Source organism: Ursus arctos, unplaced genomic scaffold (assembly GCF_023065955.2).
Source record: "Ursus arctos isolate Adak ecotype North America unplaced genomic scaffold, UrsArc2.0 scaffold_12, whole genome shotgun sequence".
NCBI classification, from domain to species: Eukaryota; Metazoa; Chordata; class Mammalia; order Carnivora; family Ursidae; genus Ursus; species Ursus arctos.
Window position 1 is genome coordinate 57,434,350 of NW_026622786.1, and position 14,019 is coordinate 57,448,368.

General features: G+C 33.8%; 1 protein-coding gene across 1 annotated transcript in view; it reads right to left on the bottom strand.

Moving 5' to 3' along the window:
- Positions 1 to 14,019, bottom strand: part of HOOK1 (hook microtubule tethering protein 1) — a 62,945-nt gene that overhangs the window by 13,285 nt on the left and 35,641 nt on the right. Inside the window, exons 10-16 of the mRNA XM_026497965.4 lie at positions 8,381 to 8,521; positions 6,869 to 7,070; positions 6,185 to 6,295; positions 3,940 to 4,027; positions 3,800 to 3,860; positions 2,093 to 2,233; positions 401 to 494 (exon numbers count right to left, since the gene is read on the bottom strand). Coding sequence (XP_026353750.1) covers positions 401 to 494; positions 2,093 to 2,233; positions 3,800 to 3,860; positions 3,940 to 4,027; positions 6,185 to 6,295; positions 6,869 to 7,070; positions 8,381 to 8,521 — 838 coding nt within the window. The remainder of the gene's footprint in view (positions 1 to 400; positions 495 to 2,092; positions 2,234 to 3,799; positions 3,861 to 3,939; positions 4,028 to 6,184; positions 6,296 to 6,868; positions 7,071 to 8,380; positions 8,522 to 14,019) is intronic.

A 14,019-nucleotide genomic window follows, 5' to 3' on the forward strand; every position in this document is an offset into this window, starting at 1 on the left:
ACTTTGATGCTCTCTGGTAGAAATCATGGTCTCACTCTCTCCTTCCTGTTAGAAGTTTTCCTCAATTCTGGCTGCTGACCACTCTTACCAGGACTTTTCTCGAGCCTGAGCAAAGAGCTGTGAAGACCTCACTCATAGCACGCTCTCAATCAGGAGTTATCATGAATCTAGGTGTAGCTGCTGAAGCAGGACAGATAGAAATCACCTTCCAATACATACGATTAATTTATAGGCTCCAAGTTGGCAAAATCACTGCATCTGTTATGCAGATATATACGGTATTCGAGGGTACCCCCAAAGACAAGGGTAGCACTTTCAAATACAGGACTAATTTGGGCGTCAGGACTTAGGGCGGAGCGTCCACGGGCAGCAGAATTATTACAATGTTTAAGTTACTTACACTTTCTCCTTCAGACTTGGAGCCTTGGTCCTGTAAAGATTTCTGGAGGTCCTCAATCTGCTGCTGCAATTCTCGGATACGCTCTTTGCTCAGCCTATTGTAAGATGAATCATATGTATTTGTTTGTTTTGAAAGTCAAAGCAGTTATGGATCTACGAAGGTACGTTCGTGCAATTTAACTCACAAAGTCTGCATTTAGTAGCAAGAACAAATGTCCAACAATTGTCTGTGGCTACGTATAATATATAGTGTAAGTATAGTAGGCTACTTGCAAGAAAACATTTTTTAAAGAGAAGACATTTTATCATGGAAGTATATATGCCCACATTTAAAGATTTCAGATACTTATGTGCCAGCTGCAAAAGCACATCGATTCTGCACTGTCCTCGCTGGTACAAAAACTGAGGAAAGTAGCTCAGTTTTCCTATACGTGTACCTTTAATGAATGGGAACAAGGTTTCTACTTGTTTCAGATTTCACAGTGTATTGACAAAGGCCTACCATTTCCCAACCATTTCTTCATAACTTTTTATTTAAATTAAAGAGACTAACACTAGCAACTAGTACATTTCTAACTTGGCAAAATGTCGTTCTTTAAAACCCTGCTTAAGAGTTACCTCCGCTGAGGTTACCAGCAAAAGTAAGTATCTCACTGTCTCTTTTCATGTATTTATGACCCAACACACCTGCCTATTATAACTCTCTGCTGTTCCCTTATTGCAGGTACCACATAATATAATCATTAGTCATATGTCTATCTTCCTACAGCAACTCTTTAAAAGCTGAAACTTCGTATCTCCAGTGCTGATATTGAACTGTACAGGACAGTAATATCGGATGGTCCCTTCAGAAAGCTAAAATGTTGATGTAATACTATATATACAAGTTTGAGAGACAAGGTTCAAGTGTGCCTAAAATTCCTGGTGGGCTCTAAGATCTAGTAAAGTTTGGTCAAATAAAATCAAATACTTTTATAGCAAAATATGCTATTTGTAAGAGTCAAGTTAGCATAGTGGTTAAGAGTCTGGACTCAGGAATCAGATTGACAGAAAGTTCAAATGTGGGATTGAGAATTTACTAGCTTATAACTCTGGACTAGTTACTCAGCCTCCTTGGACCTCAGCTTCCTTATCTATAAAAAAGAGATAATTACAATTCTCACCTCAGAGTTACTGTGAGGATTTCTGAGTGAATACCAAAAAGGTGCTTAGCAAAGTGCCTGGCATATAGTGAACACTGTATCAATGTTATATATTCTTAATATTCTAATTCTTGAGCACCTCATTGGTATCAGATGAATACACCATTTGCTTTTACAGCTAAAGACACTAAGTGTGAGTTTAACTTGCCCAGGACAGAACAGCTAATACATTTAAATAGAGGGGGCTCAAATTTGACTCCACAGTCTATGGTCCATCCATGTACAGACGGCAGCCCAAAGCCAGACTGCCATTTATCCATTTGTTAAATTTTCTGTGGATTGTCAAGACATATAAATGAAATTCGAGAATAAGCAAGCTGGTTAATAAAGTCTGTTAAAATAATGGCAGTGAAAGGCTGAAAACAAACAATTTAAACTTCTTTAAATCCCACTTATTGTAACTACAATGACATGTCCCACTTCTGTGAGTCCGGATTTTGTGGCTAGCTAATAGAATCACTACGAATGCCAATTACAAGAGAGAGCGTCACCTTTGCTCGGTTTCCAATTCATTCACCTTGCGGTGCTTCTGCTCCAGCTGCTCCTGAAGCTCCCCAACGCGCTCGTTCTCCGTACCTTCCTGTTGTAAGCGGAGCATCTTATTTTCATGTTGCAGTCGGATAAATACTTCCCTGATGTTGAAAAGCAAAGTTTGTTTTCAAATTTTTTCAATGTACATTTTACATTTTTTTTACATTCTTAACTTTTAGAAAATTCCTATTCATTCAATAGCTGTCATTTAAAAATGTTACGAATGTTTCTGATATTTTTAAGAAAAAACTACATTGTAAGCCTGTCTCAAAAAACAAGTAATAAATTTTTCAAAGCACAAGTATTATATCATATATCATTAAATATTATGCAAATCCCCAAAGAAACAGGAGTTATTTTAACTGAGATGTTATTCACTATAGCATATCCTCAGAAAATATATACATTAAAAGCAATAGATTTAAGGAATCAGTTTGCTTAACATTTTTAAAGAATACTCTTATGATGACAGTCATATGACTGCCTCTAGGTTTTTTTGATTTCAGAAAACAATTTTTATTAAAAGTTTACAAATATGCACTTTCTAAAATGCAAATGATAGGAATGATATTAAATAAAAAGTAATGTTCTCCTATCCGCTGCCTCCCCAAATGCAATTTCTTAAAAGCACATAATTTCAATCAATCTCAATTTGTGTTCTTCTAAATGGCAACATCATGACTTTAAAATACAGGCTCATATGGGTATTTTTTTTTCATACGGCTATTTTTAAGGTGACATTAATATCACTGGATATTAACAACTAAAAAGTTGCTTTCCAGTCCAGCATGTAAGGAGCTCTGTCTTAACAACAAAAAATTGAACAAAATGAAAATTAACATATTTGCAAACTATATGTTGAGTGAAAGCAGTCACAAAGGCTGCCTATTGTAGGAATCACATACGTTAAATTCCGTAACAGGCAACTCCACAAAGAGTTGATTCCCGGCTGCCTGGTGCTGGAGCCTGAGGGGAAGCAGGACTGAGGAATGACTGCTAAGAGGCACAGGGTATCTTTTTGGTGGAACAGAATGTTCTCAAATTAGATGGCTGCACAACTCTATGCCTACACTAAACACCCCTGAGCCATACGGTTTTAAATGGGTGAATTATATCTCAATAAATCCCCTTAAATAACGAGTAGAGTCTGAAGCAGTAAATAAAACTGTTACCACAAAAAGGAAAGGAAAACCATGAAAAATACCAGATTAGTCGAATACTTAGAAGCAAGCATAGCAGTAAAATACCACAATAAAAGCTGGTTAAGAGGAAACTCTAAATTTGTATTTTATTTAACTTCTGCTTAATCCTTCTGCTCTTATTGACAGCTCCTCTTCTATTTGTTTCACCCATGTGGATTTGAATGCCAGGTATCAAAAGGGTTTTCCATTGAGTTTATGGGTAGGAAAACTTCAACACAATAAAAGTCATATTAGAAAAACCAGAATATTTTATTCATCTAGTTTGCGAAATTTTACTTCCAATAAATTCTAAAACTGCTGTAGTAGCAGTAACAATCTAAGAAGTTTAAGCAGATGAGACAAAGTAATTTTGAGCTCCATGACTCATAAAATGGAACACTCTAAAGGCTAATAATTTTTCTAAAAAGAAAAAAATCACATTTCTAATACGAAGTATAGCTTATCAATTACTAAAAACAAATTTACCTATATTCCACTGGCATAATCTCAGCAGCAAGATTCTCATAACTTCTTGTAGCGGATGCATCTAAACAGCAACAGCAACAGATTAACATCTCAGTATTTCTACCGTTAAAAAAACCTTTTCTAAATCCAAGAAAATTCACCTGTTTGGTTTAGGTGATCTTGTTGTACTTGTGAACATCGAAGCTCTTCATTCGTTTCTTTCAGAGTATCACGTTGTTCTATTAGTCTCTAAAAAAGAATTGTTTACATAAGCAAAATATTTAATTCTGCCCACCAGAAATGTACTTTATGCTAATAATAATTTATCTTAATTTCATAATTGTTGCTTAGTTAATTAGAAGTGACAAAGTTTTCGTTTTAGCACTAAGAGGTAATTTTCTCTTACATAAATCACATAAATTATCTTTATACAACATAAATCTTGTGATTTCCCCATTAGATAATTTATCTTTGAACCAAACTAATGTAATTATGCAATGGAGTACAAATGTGCAACTGCAGAGTAATTAAAAAAAAAAAAAGCATGGACTTCGGAGGCAAACAGATCACGGCTTGAACTCCAGTTTCACTATTTCCAAGTTATTATATCACCTACGGTGAGTTATTTGACTCTTTGGCTTTAGTATTCACATCATCAAAATGGAAATGCGGATACATAACCCTTGCAAAGGTGTCTTGAGTGACGAGTGAGATAAAGTTGGTGGTTACTTGGCAGAACTGGTGGACCGATATTGATACACTATTATTAACTAAAGGACAGTAGGATTCACTCTTTCTGTTTTACTTTTATGGGTTCTGTCAAATGTATAATGTACCCATTGTTACAGTATCATGGTCAACTGATTTTCAACAAAGGTATCAAGGCAATTAATAGGGAAAGAAAAATCTTGTCAACAGATAGTGCTGGGACAACTGCATACCCACACAGAAGAGAGTGACGTTAGACCCCTATCTTGCACCATATACAAAAAACTAATTCAAAATTGATCACAGACTAAATACAAGAGCTAAAACTGTAAAATTAAAAGAAAACATAAGCATAAATCTTTATAACCTCATATTACTCAGTGATTTCATAGAAAAACTGCCAAAATAGCATAAACAATGATAGAAAAAATAGTTAACTCGATCTCATCAAATGAGAAACTATTCTGCTGCAAACAGAACCATCAAAAAAATGAGAAGAACCCACAGAATAAAAGAACATGTTTGCAAATCATATATTTGAGAAGGAACTTGTATCCAGAATCTATAAAGAACTCTTACAACTCAAAAAAAAAAAAAAAAAAGAAAAAAGAAAATACCCTAAATAAAACATGAGTAAGGGATCTGAAGAGACATTTCCCAGGGAAGATATACAAATGGCCAATAAGTACATAAAAAGATGCTCAACGTCATTAGTCATTAGGGAAATGCAAGTCAAAACCACAATAACATGCCACTTCATATTCACTAGGGTAGCTGAAGTTAAAAGTCTGGTAAGTGTTGGCAAGGATATGGAGAAGTTGAAAACCTTTACAAATTGCTATGAATGAAAAGTGGTTCATCTACTTTAGAAAACAGCATGGTAGCTCCTTGAAAGGTAAAACATAGTTACCATACGACGCAGCAGTACCATTCCTAGGCATGTACTCAAGAAATGACAACACATGTCCACATAAAAACTTGTAAATAAATGTTCATAGCCACAAATGTCCATAAGATGATGAATGGATAAATAAAATCTATAGATATATAGAATGGAGTATTATTCAGCATTAAAACAAAGTACTGAATCATGCTATGACATGGATGAACTTTGAAAGCATTAAGCTACATGAAGGAATCTAGCCACAAAACCGACAAAGTGTAGATGACATATTCTGGACAGACCGGGCAAATCTGTAGAGATGGAAAGTAGATTAACGGTTGCGAAGGCTGGGGGGAGGGGAACCAGAATGCAGGGCAGCTGTCAGTAGGTATACTAATCGGGTGATGACACTACTCTAAAATCTGACTGTGTTGATGGCTGCACAACTGTGAATATACTAACTACTACTGAATTGTACACTTCAAGTGGGCAAAATTTATGGTACATAAATTATATCTCAATAAAGCCATTAAAAAATAAAATCTATGGCCCTTGCTCTCAAGAAGCCGACGGTTTAGAATGGGAAAACATGCACTGAGACATATGGCCTTGCGTCTGTGACTTCATCTTCCCTTGTGAAGGAAATTAACAACACTGCACAGTAAATTTCTACTACTTTCTTTTATACCAACACTTGAATTTAGGAGAGAGATAGAAGATCTTATTGACATGACCTCCAGTCTTAGAACAGCAAGGATAGTTAAATGCTAAAAGAGAAGACAGACATATTACTTATCAACTATACTCATGTGTACCTCTTTTTCCTTAAGTAAAGCTTCATGTTTTTCCTCAAGCCGCTTCATTTCAAATGCTAGTGTATCTGCCCTTTTGGATTCAGAGGAAAGTTTATTGTGAAGATCTTGAACCTTTTGTCAGAAACAAAAGCAGATAACAAGAGTATATAATATTAATATTAATAGTTTTTCAGAGTTTAATAAACGAGAAACTGGAAATAAAATTTATAGTAAGAATATAATCAAGTAATCCTAAATAGCTGTGAAAATAGCATGTAAATAAGAGTTAACATAAATTTTAAAATACCCAAATAATAATTCAGTAAAAATAAAAAAAAATCAGCCTTCCATTCTAATGTTTCTCTAGGTTGTTTGATAAATAGCAATATTATCAGTTATAGCTCCATTCGCTAGGCAATTATTACCGGTTACCAGAAATGCTAATAAACAATAAAATGCCCCAAAACATATATAAGCTCAGAAGAGAATAAAAAGGGAAAGACCTAGATAACTCAAATTAAATTATCAACTCTGGAATTAAAATTACAGGTAGAAGAAATCTATCATAAGTTCACAGCCAACTCTTGGCAATGTTTCTTCACATCTCTATCATTCTTAAAGTGTCAAAAGGAAAGTTTCGAAAAGTATCAAAAAGTAAGTTGCGCTCTTTTGATTTTATTTTAAAAAAATAAGATATTTTCTCACCTGCCTCTTGTATGTTTCTAACTGCGTACGTGCTGCATTCGCCTTCTTTAATTCTTCTTCTAAGCTGACTGTATTATGCATATACATCATGTTTGTTTCTTGTAAAGTTTTCACCTGCTTGCGAAGGTCGTTCAGATCCTGTAGCTTCTGACGATATATCTCGACCGTTGACTCAAGTTTATTTGCTTTATCAGAGGTAGCCCTATGATAATAAAGACTGCACATTACTGGGTAAGAACTAGTAAACGCATATGACAATTTTATTCTGCCTGTAAAGTTAGTCAACCAGATAAACAATCAATTGGCTGAAACAAAAAAAAAGAAAGGAAAAAAGAAAGAAAATGAGAAGGACAAAAGAAATAAACTTTGTGGGAACTTTGGAAAAAGACTCAAGTTCAGCACTGAACCTTTTTGCTGTAAGGGCATCAAAACAAAAATGCCTTAAATTTGACAAATTAAATTATCAAACCATTTCACACAGCACAATGTATAAAAAATAGTTTTGCAAAAGCAGCTGAATAATTCTAAGCTTCTCCATTGCTTATAGGCCAACTTTGCTTTGTGTATAGCATTCAGTACAGTTTTATTCTAAGTATTCGATAAACTTAGGAAGTTGACTCAACTTACAATCTGTAAGCACTTTGCTTTAGAGTTGTGCTTACCTGACCAACTGGGCTAGAGCAAAAGTAAATACATAAATCACTTTCCATCACAAGCAGGTTCAAATGAATGGGTATAAAGATTTTGTTTCAAATGGACATAAAAACTGTGCAACAAAATGGCCCATTAAGAAAATTTAACAAAATATAAACAGCATATAGAGTCTGTTTGCTTAACATTTCATAGGCAAAAGCCAAATAAAAACTTTATATATTATCAAAGACAATAAGAGAACCTTGGGGTAACCCTGAAACAAATGTTAAGATATTTACCTATACCTATTTTATATCAAATGCCAAAATATGGATTGAGAATGCTTTCCCTTATGTAAAAAGTTCACAAGATACACTAATGAGTACAAGGAGGTCAAGCTAAATGAATCTAAAAGTAATTCAGCTTACACAGTTATAAAAAAAAGGTATCATTTTGGGTTTACAAATTCTAATATGAAATTGTGCTGACATGGGTGGCTCAGTCGGTTGTGTGTGTCTGACTCGATTTCGGCTCGGGTCATGATCTCGGGGTTATGGGATCGGGCCCCATGCCTGGCTCTGCGCTAAGAGGGGAGCCTGCTTGGTATTCTCTCTCTCCCCCTCTGCCTCTGCTCCTGCCCTCCCCTCATCCTCCCTCTCTTAAAAAAAAAAAAAATTGTGCTAACAAGAATTGAATATTATACTTAAACTACCATTACCATCAACAAACACATAATAAGTAAAGAGTAGGAGCCCAGATAAAAACTGATCAGTACTTGATACACAGGAAAAACCTAAGAATCCCTGATTAGAATATAGGATACCAAAATGACTAAGGGATAACTCAGAAGTGACATAATTATAGTTAGATATGCCATACCTAAGAACATCTATTTCATCTTTCAGGGCTCTTGTTTCTTCAGCAAGACTGGTCAGTTCATCATTCCTATGCTGAAATTCAATTAGTTGCTTTTCAAGTTCTTCACAGTGAACACGGTAATCATCTTTTGCAGCTTCAAGCCTTGAGTAAAGAAAACAAGTACTTATAATGTAGTTTCCATCATTTGTTTTCTTGCTGAGACATGTGCTTAGCAAGACGTACTTTAAAAAAAATTTTTTTTTTTTTTTTTTTTAATTCCACACTCAAAAGAAAGGCTAAAGGAATAAGACACTTTCAGCTCCTGGATTTGAAATTGGCTGAGAATAAACTTAATGTTCTGAATTTTCATTTTCACTTCTCAAACACTGTGCTTCACTATCTCTAGCTCTAATAAGAGTTTTAATCTCAAAAGATGAGGATAAAATGTATAGATGTTTATTAAAATTACTCAAAAATATACATCACATGCAAAGTGGTAAAATATTAACTCTAAATAGACTATAATAAATTAAGGGTAAATACTTAAATTTGATGGCAACAACAAAAAGTAAAAAGAAAATACAGTGAATACAAATATTAAAAAAATTATTTGATTTACCCAAAGGAATGCAGAAAAGAAAAACAAAAGGATATATGACAAATGAAAAACAGCAAACTGACAGACCTAAATACAGTCAGAATAAAAATAACATAAAAGGCAAACAGACTAACATACCAATTAAAAAGGCAGAGACCATCAGACTAAATAACAAAGCAAGGCTCAAATATATGCTAATAACAAGAGATGGTTTAAATATAAAGGCACAGATAGATTAAAAGTAAAAAGATTTAAAAAACACCACACAAACAGTAAGAAAAAGAAATTGGGGTGGTTATGCTGGCATCAAACAAAATAAATTTTAAGACAAAAGAGTATTATCAAAGATAGAGACAGTTCATAATTATAAAAGGGTCAATTCATTAGAAAGCCATATCATAAACATGTATATACCTATAAAGAGTTTTAAAATACATGAAGCAAAAACTGACAGAATCAAAGGCAGAAATCTACAAATCCACAATAACTGTTTAATACCAGTCTCTAATAAATGACAGAAACAACAGTATCAGTAAAAATACAGAAGAGCTCTGAACAACACTATTAACCAAACTGATTTGACAGGTATAGAACATGTCAGTCAAAAATTACAGAATACACATCCTTTACAAGTGCACATGGAACACTCATCACAATGAAAGATGCCAAACAATAAGTATTAATAAGTATCAAAAGACTGAAATCTTGTGAAATATGTTCTCTAACCACAAGAGACTTTAATTAGAAATTAGCCACAATAAGAAATCTAGAAAAGCCTTAAATGCTTGGAAATTAAACAACACATTTCTAAATAACTCACAGATCAAGGAAGAAATCACAAAGGAAATTAGAAAATATTTCAGAACGAATAACAACAGAAAGACAACCAGTCAAACTTTGGGGACCCAGCTAAACTAGTGCTTAGAGGAAAATTTACAATTTTAAAGGCTTATATTAGAAATGAAGAAAGGCTTAAAATCAATCATCTAAGTTTCAACCTTAAGAGTTCAGGAAAAGAACAGCAAATTAAATCCAAAGTAAATAAAAAGAAAGAAAGAAAGAAAGAGAACGGAGATCTAAAACTAATAATATGGAAAGCTAATAAAGTGTTTGAAAAGATTAATAAAGTTAATGAAACCCTAGTAAGATCAAGAAAAATGAGAAAAAAAACCTCACAAGTTACCAATATCAGGAATGAAAAAGTATCAGTATAGCTCCTACAGTCATTAAAAGGACAAAAAAAGAATACTATGAACAACTTTATGCCAATAAATTCAATAACTTAAATGAAATAAACATACACCCTGAAAAGCATAACTTATCAAACTGACATAGATGAAATAGAAAACCTGAGAAGCCCTATGACCATTAACGAAATTGTATTTGTCATTAAAAAGTCCTTTCACAAAGAAACCCATAGGTCCAGACTGTTTTACTGATAAATTCTATCAAACATTTAAGGAAGTAATAATATCATTCTTACATAAACTCTTTCAGAAAATAGAGGAGAGAATACTTCCCAATTATTCTATGAGACTAGCAGAACTCTGACAACAAAACCTGAAAAAGACATTACAAGAGAAAAAAGTTATAGACCAATATTTATATGAAGACAATCAAAAAAATTATTTCAACATATTTGCAAACTGAATCCAGTCATATATATGCAGAATAATAAGTATGACCAAATTGGTCTAACCCTGAAATATAAGATTGCTCATCATTCAAAAAACGAAACGATCGTAATAAAACAATGAAAAAGAAAAACCACTCTGTCATTTCAAGATGTAGAAAAATCATTTGTCAAAAGTCAATACCAATTAATGATAAAAACTCTAAGAAAGCCCAAAATAAACAGGAACTCCTCCAAAATGATAAAAAGCACATTAAAAAACTCTACAGCAAGCATCATACTTGATGATACTTAACTGAATGTCCTCCCCCTAAGACCTAGAACAAAGTAAGATGTCTGTTCTTGCTCAATGCAAGAAAAATAGAGGGCAGAAATAATTAAAGGAAGATGTAAAGCTCTATTAATAGATTAGATGATTGTGGATGCCTCAGATTTTCTACATAAACAAATTACTAAAATCAAGTGAATTAAGAAACTTTACAAGACATAAAAGTTTCAAAATATAAGATCAATTTCAATATATAAAAATCATATTAGCAGTCACTTTACAGAATAACTTTAATTATATTTGTAATAACATCTACTTGGGAATAAAGTTAATAAAACACACATAAGACTTCTCTGCTGGCAACACCACAACGTTGCTGAGAGAAATTAAAGACAAATAAATGAAGATACTAAATTCATATAGAAATTCTCAATATAGTTAAGATATCAATTTTATACAACCTAAACCATAATCACAGAAGGTTATTTAACACAGAAACTGACTAGCTAACTCTCAATTTTAAGTGATAATGAAGAAGACATGGAATAGCCAAAACAAATTTTGAAAAGAAAGAACAAAGTTGGAATACTTACACTACCTGATTTTAAGCTTCTTCTAGAGCTAAAGTAATCAAGACCATACCATATAGGTACAAAGACAAACTGATGAATGGAAAAGAATTAAAGAGTCCAGAAAATGACCCAAATTTTATGGTTATATCATTTTTCACAAAGGTACAAAGGATTCTGGAGTAAAACTAAAATCTTTTCAAATGATGATACTGTAACAACTAGATACCCACAGAGAAAATAAAAATAGTACAAATAAAGCTTGACTGTACACTATTAAAAAAAAAATCAATTCAAGATGGAACATAGGCTTACATGTAAAAGATAACACTGTGAAGGTTCTAGAAAAGAACAGTAGAGATTATCTTCATGGTATGAAAGACAGGGCAGTACACAAAAACACCAATATTAAAAATATCGATAAAATAAACTTCATCTAAGCTAAGAACTACTATTCATTGAAAGACGCCATTTAAAAAATGCAAAGGCAAGCCACAAAACAAGTGAAATATTATTATGCACATATCTGACAAAGGATTTGCATCCAAATTTTTAAAAAGTCCTACAACTAATTGATAATGACAACCCAATTTAAAAACAGTTCAACAGTGTGAAGAAACAATTCACAAAGTAAGATATATTTCCAATAAGCACGTGAAAAGGGGCTTATCGCATCGCTGGTTATCAGGAAAATGCCAATTAAAGCCATAAGGAGATACTACTACACTTTTCCTGAACTATTTAGCTAAAAAGACAGGTAAGAATTATGCCACGCAGGCAGAACAACTAGAGCAGCAAGCCACAGACTGCTCACGGAAGTATAACATGTTATGACCACTTTGGAAAATGGCTTGGCAGTATCTTTTAAAATAAACGCAGAGCTACTGCATAAGTCAGCAACACCACTCTATATATTTACCAATGAGAAATAAGAAAAAAATATGTCTACAAAAAGGCTTGTATTACAATGTTCAGACTAGTTTTACTGACAAAATCTGGAAACCCAAATGCCCATCATCTAAAGGAAAACGGATAAATAAAAGTGTGTATAACGTGGAGTAATTCCAAATATTTGAATACTACTCAGCCATAAAAAAAAAAAAACAATTACAGATTCATTCAAAACATAGATGAATCTCGCAAACATGATGAGCAAGGGAAGCCAGTCACCAAGGAGTTCATACTGCATGGTTCAATTTATATGACATTCTAGATCAGAGAAAACCCACCTATGGTAAAAAATAATCAGAATAATTAGCCTCTGGGAGGTAGGTGTTGACTGGGAAGAAGCATAAAGGAACTTTCTTCAGTGATTGAAATGAACTGTATATTGAGTCAAGTGTGAAATTACACAGACTTGTGCATTCGTTAAGACATGTTAAATTGTACTTAGTATTCATCTTACAATATGTAAATGTTACCTTGCAAAAGAACTGTAAACATACTGACGTCTTATTAATAGTTTGCTTTATTACAAAGGTAAGGTTAGCAATTCTTAAATTACTTTCTCTGTGTTCTGGGATTAAGTATATGAGTAAATATATTGAGGAAAATGGGAGCCAGGTTTCTCATCATTGGAGAAGGGGTTTACAATATGAAAACGGAGATCAGAATGATCCCCCAAAACACAGAACTAAAATGAAAGATGTCAAAACGAACTCATTGTTCACAGTGAGAGACATAAAAACCAATGCAGACGTGTGTATATATGAGTGTATGAACACAGGCAAGTGTGAATACGGACAAATATACTTCCTAGCTCTGTACAACAAAGGGGGCTAGAAGCAATGACAGAAAAACTCATCTGGAGCACTAGATCTTTGTTTCTAAACAACACTGAACACTAAAAGGAATTAGGGATCCCTGGAGAAATGACTGATCACAGAGCCGGGAAAGGACGAGATGTGTCTAGAATATTTTGTTGTGCCAGAGAGTAAGAAAGTGCTTAACGGATAGTAACGGGTTGAAAGGACACAGGGGCCAACTGAAAGACTTCTTGGTGGTCGAATCTGGGACAATTTTACCATTAAATAAATGATGATAGCTATGGATTTATAGACCACTGAATAAGAATCCATTACTAATAGGGCGCCCGGGTGGCTCAGCCGTTAAGCGTCTGCCTTCGGCTCAGGGCGTGATCCCGGCGTTCTGGGATCGAGCCCCCACTGGGCTCCTCCACTGGGAGTCTGCTTCTTCCTCTCCCACTCCCCCTGCTTGTGTTCCCTCTCTCGCTGTCTCTCTCTCTCTGTCAAATAAATAAATAAAAATCTTAAAAAAGAAAAAAAAAAGAATCCATTACTAAATGCAATGCATGATCCTGGATTGGATTCTGAATCAGGAAAAAAAAAATAGCCATAAAGGACAATGAGACGACTAATGGAATTTGAATATGATCTGTAGATCAGATAATAATATTGTATCAATGACAAATTCCCTAATTTTAATCACTATATTGTGGTTTACAAGAGAGTTTTTTTGTTTTAGAAACATATGCCAAAGTATACAGGGATAAAGGTGCATGGGCCCAACTTACTCTCAAGTGGTTCAGAAAAAAACATGTGAACCCATAAGCATATGTATAGAGACCGCTAA